Source organism: Eulemur rufifrons, chromosome 8 (genome assembly GCF_041146395.1).
Source record: "Eulemur rufifrons isolate Redbay chromosome 8, OSU_ERuf_1, whole genome shotgun sequence".
In the NCBI taxonomy this organism is placed as follows: Eukaryota; Metazoa; Chordata; class Mammalia; order Primates; family Lemuridae; genus Eulemur; species Eulemur rufifrons.
This window is the reverse complement of record NC_090990.1, coordinates 95311848-95326217: the sequence shown is the minus strand read 5'-3', so window position 1 is coordinate 95326217 and position 14370 is coordinate 95311848. Positions and strand designations below refer to the sequence as shown.

Below are 14370 nucleotides of genomic sequence, written 5' to 3'. Positions count from 1 at the left end.
CAAATTCCTGGGCTCAAATGATCCTCCTGCCTCAGCCTCCTAAGTAGCTAGAACTAAGGCATACACCACCACACCACCACACCTGGCTAATTTTTTTGTCTTTAGTAGAGAGAGTTCTCGCGGTGTTGCCCAGGCTGGTCTCAACCTCTTGGCCTCAAACAATCCTCCTGCCTAGGCCTCCCAAAGGGCTGAGATTTGGGGCATGAGCCACCACGCCCAGCCTCAACATTATTTAAATGGACTTAACTGTTAAATATGCTACCCACCAAGAATGAAATAGACCTTTATAAAAACTGTAAAAACAAAATACAAAAAAAAAAAACCACTGAGCATATTTGTTTAAACATCTTTTTAAAACTTTTCATCATTTCCTTCAGTTGCCAAAATCCAGGGCCTCATGGTTTCCATTCTATAGAATTGAAACAAAATCCTCTAGTCCAGGGTCTCTCAAAACAGTACTATTGACATTTCAAATTAGATCATTCTTTGTTGTGGGGCAGGGATGTCCTGTGCAGTGTAAGGTGTTTCACAGCATCCCTGGCCTCTATTGACTAGTTGCCAGCAGCACTCCTGTCACCCTGTCTTAATTAACTGATAGCACCCAGTTACCCAAAACAAACTCTGGTGTCTCCAGACATTGCCAGGTGTTCCCTGGGGGTAGGGTTGCCAGATAAAATATTGCATGGGACATACCTATACTAAAAACATTATTCATTGTGTATCTGAATTCAAATTTAAGTTGGCCTTCTATATATTTATTTGCTAAATCTGGCAACCCTACCTGAGAGGCAAAATCACCCCTACCTCTCCCATCTCCCACCCTGTTTGAGAACCAATGTTCTAGTCCACATGGAGCAAGGGAGAAAAAGTGTGGTAATGAGGCTTGGGGAATGTTATGATCAGGTATGTTTGCACTTGAATCAGAACAGTATAAAACATCTGAGCCCTGCCCTAGCCAGCATCCTGTTTGCACAGCTACATTGAGACCTGATTGGAACCCTTGGGTACCTTTCTGAATAAGCCACTGGAGATAGGATTCCAGATGTGGCCAGGTACATCCACCCCTGGGGAGACAATCCTGACTGGTAGCATTGGAGGAATAAAGAAAACGGTGGCTCATGCCTGTAATCCTAGCACCCTGGGAGGCTGAAGTGGGTGGATTGCTCGAGGTCAGGAGTTCGAGACCAGCTTGAGCAAGAGCAAGACCCTGTCTCTACTAAAAAAAATAGAAAGAAATTAGCTGGACCACTAAAAATATATATAGAAAAAATTAGCCAGGCATGGTGGCACATGCCTGTAGTCCTAGCTACTCGGGAGGCTGAGGCAGAAGGATTGCTTGAGCCCAGGAGTTTGAGGTTGCCGTGAGCGAGGCTGACGCTATGGCACTCTAGCCTGGGCAACAGAGCAAGACTCTGTCTCAAGAAAAGAAAAAAAAGAAAAAAAAGAAAAGAAAGAAAATGGGTAGTTGTGCCCTCCATCTCCTGCCTTTCTGCTGAATCTAAATAGTCATCTCTTCTTTAAGACATTTAAAGAAAGTGGCTCACATCTGTAAGCGGGTGGATCGCTTGAGGCCAGGAGTTGAAGACCAGCCTGAGCAAGAGCGAGACCTTGTCTCTACAAAAAAAATAGAAAAATTAGCCAGGCATGGTGGTGTGTGCCTGCACTCCCAGCTATTTGGGAGGCTGAGGCAGGAGAATTGCTTGAGTCCAGGAGTTGGAGGTTGCAGTGAACTGATGACACCACTGCACTGCAGCCTGGGAGACAGAGCAAGAGTTTGTCTCAAAAAAAAAAAAAAATGTTTATACTGAAGGCTTTATTTAATTACCCAATAAGAGTGCATTAAGATAAATGAACATGAAATACTTTCCCTTGCCCTTAAATCTAATTCAGGGGTCTAGACAGAGGGACATACTGGTGTTCTTGGATAGCTGAGATGTGAAATGCCAAGCCCAGAATGTGATATTCACTGGAACAACAGGTATCTTTTTAAAATATCTCTCAAGGTGTCAGCCAGTTTGTGAAAAGAATTCAAAGAAACTTAGGGCCACAGATTGATGTAATTTATTCTCCTCTCTTGTTAGTATCCCAGTTTTTCTGTCACCAAATATCTGGAGTTAGGAGGCAGGTTCTGGGTCCCACACCACTGCAGAGCTCTCTCATCTGTAGAACAGGAAGAGCACAGCCACCTCTGTTATCAGCCAGCTGCAGCTGCAGTGAACGTGAGTCCCATATCCACTGCAGCCAAAGGCGGAGAAATCCCCACACTGGCGGGGCTCGCCCTCTGGGAAGAACCCTCCTCCTCCGATGCAGTGCTGGGAAACAAGAAGAAAAGGCTCCAGTGAGGGATTTGATTGGCTGCTGACACCAGGGAGCTCCTAATAGCCAAGTCCATGGACTCTCCGGTCCTCATCCTACCTGGCTTTGACCACGCTCTCACAGAAAACCCTCTCCTCCAGTGGATTCCAAAAAATGCTCTCTCTTCTGACTTCCTCCCTACACTTCCTAGCATTCATTCTCTGGCCCCTCAGCTGGCATTTCATCCTCTGCCCCTCCCTAAATGCTATACCTCCACGCTCAGGCCACACCTCATTTGCACTGTGATGGCTTTTCTGCTCCCACAACTCTATTATCCGTATACTGATGACTCCCAAGTCTCTGACTCCAGCCCAGTTATTTCTTATGCTTGAGACCTCCATATCCAACTGCCACCTGGATGACTCCACCTAGATATCCCACAGGTTTCTCAAACTCCGTGTGTGTGGGGGGGGGGGGAATGTCTCTCTTGTTCCCCTGAATTTGGTCCTCACCCTGTCACCCTGTCTTAATTAACAGATAGCAACCAGTTACCCAAAACAAAAACCTAAAGTCTTTTTAGTCTTCTTCTCTTCCCACTCCCCAAACCATCTGGTCACCAAGAACTGTTGGCTCCATCGCCTATATATCTCTGGAATCTGTCTGTGCTCATCCAGCCTTGTCAAGAGCCTCTGGCTCAGCTCCTTTGCATTTCATATCTAGACCTTTGTACCTGCTCCATGGTCTCCTTGACCCTAATTTCCCTGCCTTTGGATCCACGCCCTCCACACTGCTATGCGGCATATCTTAGCAAAACCAAAGCTCCTGGGTTACTCTTCTGTTCAAAACTCTCTAATGATTTCCATCAGCCACAACATAAACTCCAAATCTTTGACATAATGTGAATGTCCTTCCTTGCCCTCCTTCCGGTAGATATTTCCAGCGTCAGCTCCTGTCTTCTTTTGAGATTCAGCATAAATGTTACCTTCCTTGGAGAATCAACTATGTGCATCAGTACAGTTAGGAGTTCCTTTATGGTGTTCACAGAACACCTTGTTTATGTTTCTATTATACCACAGGAGATTGCAATTATGCCTTTACTTCTCTGTCCCAATCTGAGTGCTTCAAGATGACCATGTCATCTGTGTTTCTCTAACACCTAGCATGTAGTTGGTGCTCTATGCATGTATTTTTAAGAATTAATGATGCAGGGATATATGCAAACATGCACTAAGGAGCCATGGTAGCCAGTGCCAGAAATGGTTGCCAAGGAAACAGGCACAAAGGCACATACCCTAACCCGCCCCCAGTGCCCACACCCCGTCATCCTCTGAATCATAATCTAGGGGTCCTTCCATGAGAGCACAGCTGCCTTATCTTGGCTGGAAAATGGACAAACTGAAGGTTGAGTGGGGGAGTGAAAATGGAGCTATGACCTCAAACTGCCACTTGGGGAGGAAAGGGGGCCCTAAGAGAATGTTTTTTTTGTTTTTTTTTTTTTTTTTCCACTCTGTTGCCCGGCTAGAGTGCCGTGGCATCAGCCCAGCTCACAGCAACCTCAAACTCCTGGGCTCAAGTGATCCTTCTGCCTCAGCCTCCCGAGTAGCTGGGACTACAGGCATGTGCCACCATGCCCAGCTAATTTTTCTATATATATTTTTAGCTGTCCAAATCATTTCTTTCTATTTATTAGTAGAGACGGGGTCTTGTTCTTGCTCAGGCTGGTCTCCAACTTCTGACCTCGAGTGATCCACCCGCCTCGGCCTCCCAGAGTGCTAGGATTACAGGCGTGAGCCACCGCGCCCGGCCAGAGGCCGAGAATGTTCTTGATGGCTCTGACTCTCTTGTTCTCCAGCCCCTGGCCAGAAGACGTCCCTCAAAGACAGTCTCCAGCCAGCGAAGTATGTCTTAAAGAACACACAAAAAGTATTAATCATAAAAGAAAATTTTGGTAAACTGAACTCCATTAAAATAAATTCTATTCATAAGACGCTATCAAGAGTAATGGGGCCGGGCGTGGTGGCTCACGCCTGTAATCCTAGCACTCTGGGAGGCCGAGGTGGGTGGATCGTTTGAGCTCAGGAGTTCGAGACCAGCCTGAGCAAGAGCAAGACCCCATCTCTACTAAAAATAGAAAGAAATTATATGGACAGCTAAAAATATATACAGAAAAAAATTAGCCGGGCATGGTGGTGCATGCCTGTAGTCCCAGCTACTCGGGAGGCTGAGACAGGAGGATCGCTTGAGCCCAGGAGTTTGAGGTTGCTGTGAGCTAGGCTGACGCCACGGCACTCACTCTAGCCTGGGCAACAGAGTGAGACTCTGTCTCAAAAAAAAAAAAAAAAAAAAAGAGTAATGGGAGTAAAGAGAATGAGAGTAAGAGAGGAGCCACGCATACACACATTCCTGCAGGGACCCTCAGTCTCCCCAAAAACTCACATGCTCAGTGTTACAGCCAGTAACTCTCATCCCAGCACACAGGGCATTGGCTGCCTTCTGTCCATTAAACACCCTGAACTGGATGAATCCTGCAACAAATTCTCCTGAAAAAAAAAAGAGGCAAAGAAAGAGCCACGTATCTAAAGGAAGTACTAGAAACAGCTTCCCTTGGACTTGTCCAGGGATTCCCTAAGCAAAAGTTTAGGCTACAGGCAACCACTTCAAGCTTAAGGGGTGGTGCCCAGCATTCTGTGGCAAGTGGCTGGTGCATCCTGGCCCTGAACTTGGCCTCGAGACAACTTCTCTCCATCTAGGGCAGGAGGACAAAGGCTGGGGCTCACCAAAGGACCCTTGTCTGCCTAAGGTTTACAGGAGACCTCAGAAGGTCCAGCAGGGACAAGCGATGATCACATGTGGCCACCCATTGTTGTTTACACACTTCTCACCCAGTTACCATGGATTTATTTTTCCAACTATCACTTGCTTTCATCAAAATATCAAATGCAAACAATAATGGCTTTGATTTTCCCATCCAAGACTTAATGTCTGTGGTTTCATTATCCTTAAAATGTCTTTTTTTTAAGACAATTAATAGCTATCCTTCATAACAAAATTAAATTTTTCTTGCCACTGTGTGAGTTGTTCGTTACTGGGAACCTTATCCTGCACCTTTTCTTAACTATGATGAGAGGCTGTACACGGTGGTGGTTAAGAAGCCTGGGTTTATGTCCTGTAAAAATGCAGACAATAGCAATTCTATTAATAATTTCATGGTTTTCTCATGATAATTAAATGGCACAAAGCCATATTCAGTATCTAGAAAAGAGTCTGGCACTTTCTAAATGCTAACTAAATACTAGCAACTACTAATTGTTGTTATTTGCCACCTTCCCCCGAGAGTGCAGGGAAGGATTTATGACAGGACTTAGGGAGAAACACACACTGACCACACGGTGAGTAATAAGCTGCAGTTTTCTGAGCGTCAGCAAAGTCATAGACCACAGGTATGGCCGGGCCATTGTCATTCCAACATTTCCCTGATCCATATTTCACTGGGTATTTCTGTGGGAACCAATAAGAGAGGTTGTGTGAGGACAGTGGAGAAACTGCCACACTGGGGAGGGTGGTAAACCCTCCAAGTTAAACTGTCATTATTCAGAAACCACTCATACTGGTGGATCCTTGTTCCCCTCAGCCCTGTGCCCCCAACAGCCCCACATTCCTCCCCCCACCCCTTTCCTCCCTCTCTTCTCACCCATAGGCCTCTTCCCTCGCCTGGCTCAGAGTTTCTGAGAGATGCAGGACATGAGTTTACAGTCAAACAAAGGTGGGAGAAAAGGCTGAGCGCAGGTACTCACTAGTGACATGGGACCACAGAGCACATTTGCTCCCCACCCCAAACACGTGGCTCTCTGTTAACCAAAGAAAGTGCTCCACAGGCCAGCAGCCCTGTGTACCTGGTAGAGGCCAAACAGATTATGTCCCCGTCCCAGGAGGAAGCCAGTTTCGGTGTGGTACCTCAGCAGGGAGCTGTTCCTCCAGTGTTCCAGGGGGGACTTGTTGGGCACATGTCAGATGCTCAAGTCCTGGGCCTGGATGTCGTAGTAGCCAGGGTTCTGCACAGCAACAGCAACACACACTGAGCCTGACGGGGCCAGGGGGTCCCACCAGGCAAAGGCCCACACGTGCAGCCCTCAGCTGAGCTGACAGCTCTGGGCTCCAGGGGGACAGATGGTCCCCTGTGCTCAGACACCCCCACTTCCAGCTGATGAGGACTCCCCACCACCCACGTCCCTAACTGACTAGTGCGGAGGAAATTGTGATTCAAGATGTCTAAGTATTTCTTTCCTCTTCTCCAGCTCTGTTTCCATGTCCCCACCCTCCCACCCTCCCTCCTGCATGCTGTGCCCAGACACACTCAACTCCTCACCCTTTCCCAGTGAGTGGGAAAGTGGCACCAACCATGTAGTCGTCGCTTGTGGCCACCTCTACAGACCCAAAGGTGTGTAGTTGGCCCAGTTGTTGTCCCCCTCTGGGGAGTCTGCTCTGTTGCCCTGCTGACTGGACCAGCGATCGCCCACCGTGCACTTCCCATACATGTTGTTCTCGTGCACGCTGGCCACCAGGGTCCAGCCACCACCCCCAGTGGTCATGTCACAGAAGATCTGGTAGACGACACCATTCTCGGTGCGGAGGAAATACAGGCCATCTGCAGAGAGAACCAGCCAGAGCCTCCCTGTCTCAGAGCTCATGGCCATCTCAGCCCTACAGAGAGGCCCTAGGAAGCATATTCCGGAGGCTTTCACACACACTCATTTGTGGGAAGATGATTCTCCACCTGTCTTGTGCCTCTGCTTTTTCCCATACTGTCTTCTCCATGTTGCAGAGCAAATAGCCTTAAAGGAGAGATGGTGTTTCCCCCTGGACGGTACCTCCCTCTGGCCAGGAGAAGCCACAAATCAGCACAGGGACACACCTGATTCTGCATCAGAATGTGGCCTCTCTGCCTCTTGGGGCAAATGGTTACTGCCCATCGTAGAAGGTTCAGGTCCTCTAACCTCCGAGCTCCCCTCCCATTCACAGCCCTGTAGGAGACGGGCTCCATTGTGGCACCCTGGCAGCCCTGCATAGGCCACATAGGCACAGCTGACGTAAGTTGTGGCAGAAAGACTATGATCTTCCAGAAACATGGGAGGTTTGTCAGGAGCTGCTATGAGGTCATTTCTCACCCACATCCCTGTCTTTCATGGAAGCTGTCATGAGACGGCTTCACCTCCCAGGTTCTGATGAGGTGTCTATGGGCTATAAAACTGCTTAGCTGCAGAGTGGACCGGTTCCCAGCAACAGGGCACCCACTACCCATGTTGCATTGTCATCTGGCCTCTGTTATTTCCGTGCCGGCCTGTGGGAAATGGGAGAAGCTGATCTAGATTTTGCTACCTACATGAGTAATAAACTGACTCTACAAAGAGCCTGTTGTTTCTTTGCCAACCAAATTAGTTAGCCTCCTTGATAAACCCACTACGTGTGCAGATGTCACCCAACCCAGCACAAGACAATGCTGACACTCTGGCGACTACTATTTCTGTGATTAATAAAGTTCTCTCTCTCTGGCTCAAGAGCCTCACATTTTCTGCCAGCTCCATGAACCTGCGGCAGGCTAACTCATTAGCTTACAAACGGGGAGAAATCTTAGACCCCTCACAGTTCTTGCCCCGACCCTGTGTCCCCAGGGACGCTGCATTCTCCCTGGGTTCAGAAGATTATGTGACAGGGGTCAGACACAAAATCCTCAAAATTCCCACTGGAAACCTCCCTGGGTAGGATCTGGGGCCAGAACAGACTCCATATGGGTACATTCCTCCTGATTTCCATGACTGGGCTCTGCTTAGTGAAAAAGTGGCTTCAAGGAGAGAATGCCACGTTGGTTCATTACTCACCACCTGTTCTACAGCACCTTTCTTTGATTTCCTTGCAGCTTCTGGGCAGGGAAGAAAAGGAAGAGGCACAGGTTTTGTCTTCCCAGAGCATCTTAAAAGAATGGGCCACTGATTAGAGGATGCGAAAATAGTTCTCGTTCTAGTCTGGCACCAGTTCCCAACCCCTGCCCACTGCATCAGCATGTCACTATGTTCTGAAGTCCCAAGAGGTCAGGGATTCTCTGTGCTAAGACTATCTGACCCAGCAGCTAGGCTGAACACTGGAATCTTCCACCCAACTGACTTAAATTAAATCCCTATCATGTGAACTACATAGACACTGGGCATTCAAAGATGATTTCACATGTTCCTTCCAGAGATTACATTCCAGAGGGAGGAGCACATAGAAAGGGACCCAGCTGACATTGGGTGGGGAAAAGCCCACCTGTGGGGGCAAGGACTCTCAGATGTAACTCGGAGCAGGCTGATTCTGACAGGACAAAAAGAAATGGGATATAACAGGAAGAAGAGGAGAGACAACACTACAAGAAGGGAAGAGAGCACATAAGATGGCCTGAAAGGATGGAAGAGCCTGGTCCAGCCTGCCAAAAACTACAGGTCAGTCTCTTCCTGTGGCTGGAACCGCACTGTGATCCAGGGAGGGGTGAAAACGAAAGCCAAGAAATTAACAGAGGCAAGTAGATGAAGGGTCATGTAGACTAGTATAAAAGTCCCGAAATTATTCTGAAAGCCTGGCAGAATGGGGAAAAGTGTGCTTTGACTCAAGTTAAAGTCCCAGACAAGCCCTGATGGCAGAGCTTCCTCAGGCAGACACTATACAGCTCGGATCCTGTCTCTCTTCATCTTTAAGGTGTCGTTAATAAACTCTTTTTACTCACGGAGATCAAATGAGATGATATATGCAAATGTGCTTTTTAATTGAAATAACTAGTAGAACCAATAACAAAGAAAAATATCACTAGTATGCCCACTGGGGGAATGGACTTGTGACGATACTGATGGGAGGAAGATGTACCCTGGACACAGCACTGACCACCCAGCTCCCTCTGGAGATCCCGAGGCCAAGGCCTCAGGAGCAGGGTGGCTGGGAGGGGACACGGTCCTTAGTCTCTCAGCCCTGAACCCTTCTCAGACACAGAGGCACAACATGGAGCCCCAGAACATGCCCCAACTCACCCTCTGACTGCATCAGCCCAGAACCCAAGAAAGGCCACAAATTGACACCCAGTCAACATCTCAAGTTGACTACCCAGCGTGAGTTCTGTGCATCTCCAAGACTTCCCCCTTGGCCCAGGGGTTAGAACCCAGCCCAGGCCCTGTCGGCCAGAGAGGAGCAGAAGGAACTGTGGCTGCCATGAGAGATTTGCCTGCACTGCACCCTCTGGTGGCCACCGAGAGGAACAGCAGGAAGCAGAGTCTGGTCATTGTCCTCTAAGGGGAAGCAAGATACACAAGGTCACTGACTGGCCCATCCTTGGTCTTCCTCCCATTCCTTACTCCCTGACCTCTCTGAGTCAAGAAACCTCAAATGCAAAGTGATGGGTTCTGAGCATTCTAGAACCTCCTGGAATATCCCCCTACTCCTATCCAACCCTACAGATACCTAAGCAGCCAAGGGGTCCTTTCCCTGAAACTCTCCATTCCTGAGCCTGAGACCAGACATGAGCTGGCATCATTGCGCCCACACACACGGATCTTGTCTCCGTCTCAGAAACACCTTCCTCACCAGCAAGGACAGCTCCCTCCTTCCCTCCTTGCAGGTGCCAGGGGCTGAAAGGTCCCTGCCAGGTAGAACTCAGAGCTCCCTCTGCAGAGGATCCTGAAACAGGGCACAGTGCTGAGCCCTTTATGGGGACAGCCAAACCACGCAAGCCCTGCCCAGCCCAGGCTGCGGGACCCTCCCTCTGACAGCTGCCCTTCCAGGGTACCTGAGCCCGGGCCTCTGGGAGTGAGAAGGGAGGCGAGACTGGCTGGAGGGGCAGGGGGCTGTGTTCTTGATCACACAGGTGACCCTCACCATTCGAAGAGGGGATTCCTGCTTTGTCAGGGCAGGCTACACAGTGTAACGGTGTGATATCAGAGTGGCAGGGTCGGTCAGACCTCACAGTCCTTCCCTGCATCCTCCTCCTCCCTCCAACCAGAAGCTTCAGTGCCCTAGGACAGCTCTGTCAAGACGACATCCTTCAAGTCCCTCCTTAAACTTCTCTCTGAAGCCTTCCCCGACACCCACCCCAGACAAAGCTCATGGCTTCCGCCTTTGTCCCACTCCTGAACGTGGTCCTAACACTACTTATTGCATGTATCATACTGCAATTTCGATGTTTTATTACCTTTGTTTAGAAATAATTTAAAACTTACAAAATGTTGTAAAAATAAAGATAGTAGTACAAAAACACACACATGCCCTTCACCAGATTCAACTATTCTTAATATTTTACCTCATTTGCTTTATAATTTTTATGTTATCTCTATATACACACACACATTTTGTTTCTGAACCATTTGAGGGTAAGTTACAAATATCATGGGGCTTTGCCTCTAAATAAGTGTGCATTTTTTTTTTTTTTTTTTTTTTTGAGACAGAGTCTCACTCTGTTGCCCGGACTAGAGTGCTATGGCGTCAGCCTAGCTCACAGCAACCTCAAACTCCTGGGCTCAAGCAATCCTTCTGCCTCAGCCTCCCTAGTAGCTGGGATTACAGGCATGCACCACCATGCCCAGCCAATTTTTTCTATGTATTTTTAGTTGCCCAGCTAATTTCTTTCTATTTTTTTAGTAGAGACGGGGTCTCACTCTTGCTCAGGCTGGTCTCGAACTCCTGAGCTCAAATGATCCGCTTGCCTTGACCTCCCAGAGTGCTAGGATTACAGGCGTGAGCCACCGCGCCCAGCCTGTGTTTCTAATAACAGGAATATTCTCACATATAACCACAGTACAATTATCAACTTCATATCATTAACTTTTTTCTTTCTTTTTGAGAAAGGGACTCACTTTGTCACCTGGGCTAGAGTACAGAGGGGTCATCATAGCTCACTGCAACCTCAGACTCCTGGCCTCAAGTTATCCTCCTGCCCCAGCCTCCCAAAGTGCTAGGATTGCAGGCCAGAGCCCCTCGCTGGCAATCATTAACTCTTTTTAATGTAACTGGTACCTCCTTAGGGAGGTCATGCTGACTTGGCATTAATGGCACTGAAATTTCTCTGGTTTTCATCGCCTCCCATGGTAAGGAGATTTCTGGTCCGCTGTGAAGTCCATAATCCCCAAGGAATGTCTGGTGTGTGCTAACAAACAAGCTTTCTCCATTCCACACACACCCCATGCTCGCCCTGACTCCTTCCAGCACTGCCCACAGCTGACGCACGTTTGATATTGGAATACATTCTTTTTTTTTTTTTTTTTTTTTGAGACAGAGTCTCACTCTGTTGCCCAGGCTAGAGTGAGTGCCGTGGCATCAGCCTAGCTCACAGCAACCTCAAACTCCTGAGCTCAAGGGATCCTCCTGTCTCAGCCTCCCGAGTAGTTGGGACTACAGGCATGCACCACCATGCCCGGCTAATTTTTTCTATATATATTTTTAGCTGTCCATATAATTTCTTTCTATTTTTTTAGTAGAGATGGGGTCTTGCTCTTGCTCAGGCTGGTCTCGAACTCCTGAGCTCAAACGATCCACCCACCTCGGCCTCCCAGAGTGCTAGGATTACAGGCATGAGCCACCGCGCCCGGCCTGGAATACATTCTTAACTAAATGTTGTTATGTTATACATCATTTTAATGCACATTTCTCACTTTTTTTTTTGCTAATGACTTATTATTTGCTGTTTATTTTATATGTATTTTAGACTATGGAAATGATGTTAGACAAAAAGCAAATTTGAGCAATTTTCTTATTCAGGTTCAAAATGTGTTGTAGGCCGGGCGCGGTGGCTCACGCCTGTAATCCTAGCTCTCTGGGAGGCCGAGGTGGGCGGATCCTTTGAGCTCAGGAGTTCGAGACCAGCCTGAGCAAGAGCGAGACCCCACCTCTACTAAAAATAGAAAGAAATTATATGGACAGCTAAAAATATATATAGAAAAAATTAGCCGGGCATGGTGGCGCATGCCTGTAGTCCCAGCTACTCGGGAGGCTGAGACACGGGATCGCTTGAGCTCAGGAGTTTGAGGTTGCTGTGAGCTAGGCTGACGCCACGGCACTCACTCTAGCCTGGGCAACAGAGTGAGACTCTGTCTCAAAAAAAAAAAAAAAAAAACAAAAAAAAAAAACAAAATGTGTTGTAAAGCACAAAGACAACTCACAACATCAACACTCGTTTGGTCCAGGAACTGCTAATGAAGGTACAGTGCAGTCAGTGGTGGTTCAAGAAGTTCTGCAAAGGAGAAGAAGGCTTGAAGATGAGGAGCACTGTAGCCAGCCATCAGAAGGTGACAACGACCAATTGAGACCAAGCATGGAAGCTGATACTCTTATGACTACACGAGAGTTGCCAAAGAACTCAACGTCGACCATTCTACAGTCGTTCAGCATTTGAGGCAAATTGGAAAGGTGAAAAAGCTCAATAAGTGGGTGCCTCATGAGCTGACTGAAAATCAAAAAAATTCGTTATTTTGAAGTGTCATCGTTCTCTTATTGTACACAAAAACAAGGAAACGTTTCTTGATCAGATTGTGACGTGCAATGAAAAGTGGATTTTATACAACAAGCACTCATGACCAGCTCAACGGTTGGACCGGGAAGAAGCTCCAAAGCACTTCCCAAAGCCAAACTTGCACCAGAAAAAGGTCATGGTCACTGTTTGGTGGGCTGCTGCCGTTCTGATCCACTACAGCTTTCTGAATCCCGGCAAAACCATTACATCTGAGAAGTATGCTCAGCAAATCGATGAGATGTACCAAAAACTGCAACGCCTGCAGCCGGCATCGGTCAACAGAAAGGGCCCAACCAATTCTTCAAGATAACACCTGACCGCACATTGCACGCCCAACACTTCAAAAGTTGAACGAATTGGGCTACGAAGTTTTGCCTCCTCCACCATATTCACCTGACCTCTCACCAATTGACTACCACTTCTCCAACCATCTCAACAGCTTTTTGCAGGGAAAACATTTCCACAGCCAACAGGATGCAGAAAATGCTTTCCAAGAGTTCATAGAATCCCGAAGCATTGATTTTTATGCTACAGGAATAAACAAACTTATTTCTCATTGGCAAAAATGTGTTGATTGTAATGGTTCCTATTTTGATTAATAAAGATGTGTTTGAGCCTAGTTACAATGATTTAAAATTCACAGTTCAAAACTGCAATTACTTTTGCACCAACCTAATAGAATCCTAAGGTACTATCTATTACTGGAAAGATTGTGTGACTTCCCTCTCAGGAAACTTCCGGATCCTTTTATTTGGGTGTTTATATAGGTATTTGCTTAATATCTGTCTCCTCTTTCATGAGAACAGGGATCATGTGTGTGGTGGTCCATCGTATCTCCAGGGCTACACAAAATGCCTGGCACATAGTGGGTCTTCAATATGCATTAGTTGAATGAAAGAAATTGACTCCAGGAGGTGGGCATGGTGGCTTATGCCTGTAGTCCCAACTACTCGGCAGGCTGAGGCAGGAGGATCACTTGAGCCCAGGAGTTCAAGACAAGCCTGGGCGAAATAGCAAGATCCTGTCTCTAAAAACGAAAAATAAATGAAATAAAAAAATTAAATTAAAAAAAAGGAAATTGGCTCCAGGTAGTACTAAAATCATATTCAAATGCTACCCCCAATCCAAAAAATTTCTAGGAATGACAATGGCCAATACAAAATTTAATAGTTTTCTTCTCTTTGTTGCAATTACTCTATGCCGTGTTTCCACCATCAAATATTCAATAAATATTTGACAGACAATGTCCAGACAACAGCCTGGTGTTTACCAGTGCTTTGGGAGTACAAAGGAAGAGATGTGGTGTCCTGTTGGGGACAAAGCAAGCCAGAGAAAATCGATGGCAGCCACAGTCAGATGGAAGATGATAAGTAGATGAGAGCCAAGGAGCTGTGGAAATGCAGATTCACAGGGGAGGGACACAAGTCTCCCTGGGACTCTTCAGTACCACTGGGGACCATGCTGGTAGGTTTCCCACAGCACAGAACTCCTGGTATTCCATTGGAATTTAAAGAAAAATGTGGCCCAAGACTCTGAAAGAAAGGAAAACTTGTGCT

The 14370-nt window shown here is 47.2% G+C and overlaps 1 protein-coding gene across 1 annotated transcript; it reads right to left on the bottom strand.

The window, feature by feature from the left end:
• Positions 1–2156: 2156 nt before the first annotated feature.
• LOC138389834 (intelectin-2-like) lies at positions 2157–9611 on the bottom strand. Its single transcript, XM_069478471.1, is given in 8 exon segments — positions 2157–2312; positions 4732–4835; positions 5673–5793; positions 6189–6347; positions 6694–6737; positions 6740–6940; positions 8172–8279; positions 9539–9611. Coding segments are annotated over 8 exon segments (951 nt in total). The 5' UTR covers positions 9597–9611.
• Positions 9612–14370: the final 4759 nt, after the last annotated feature.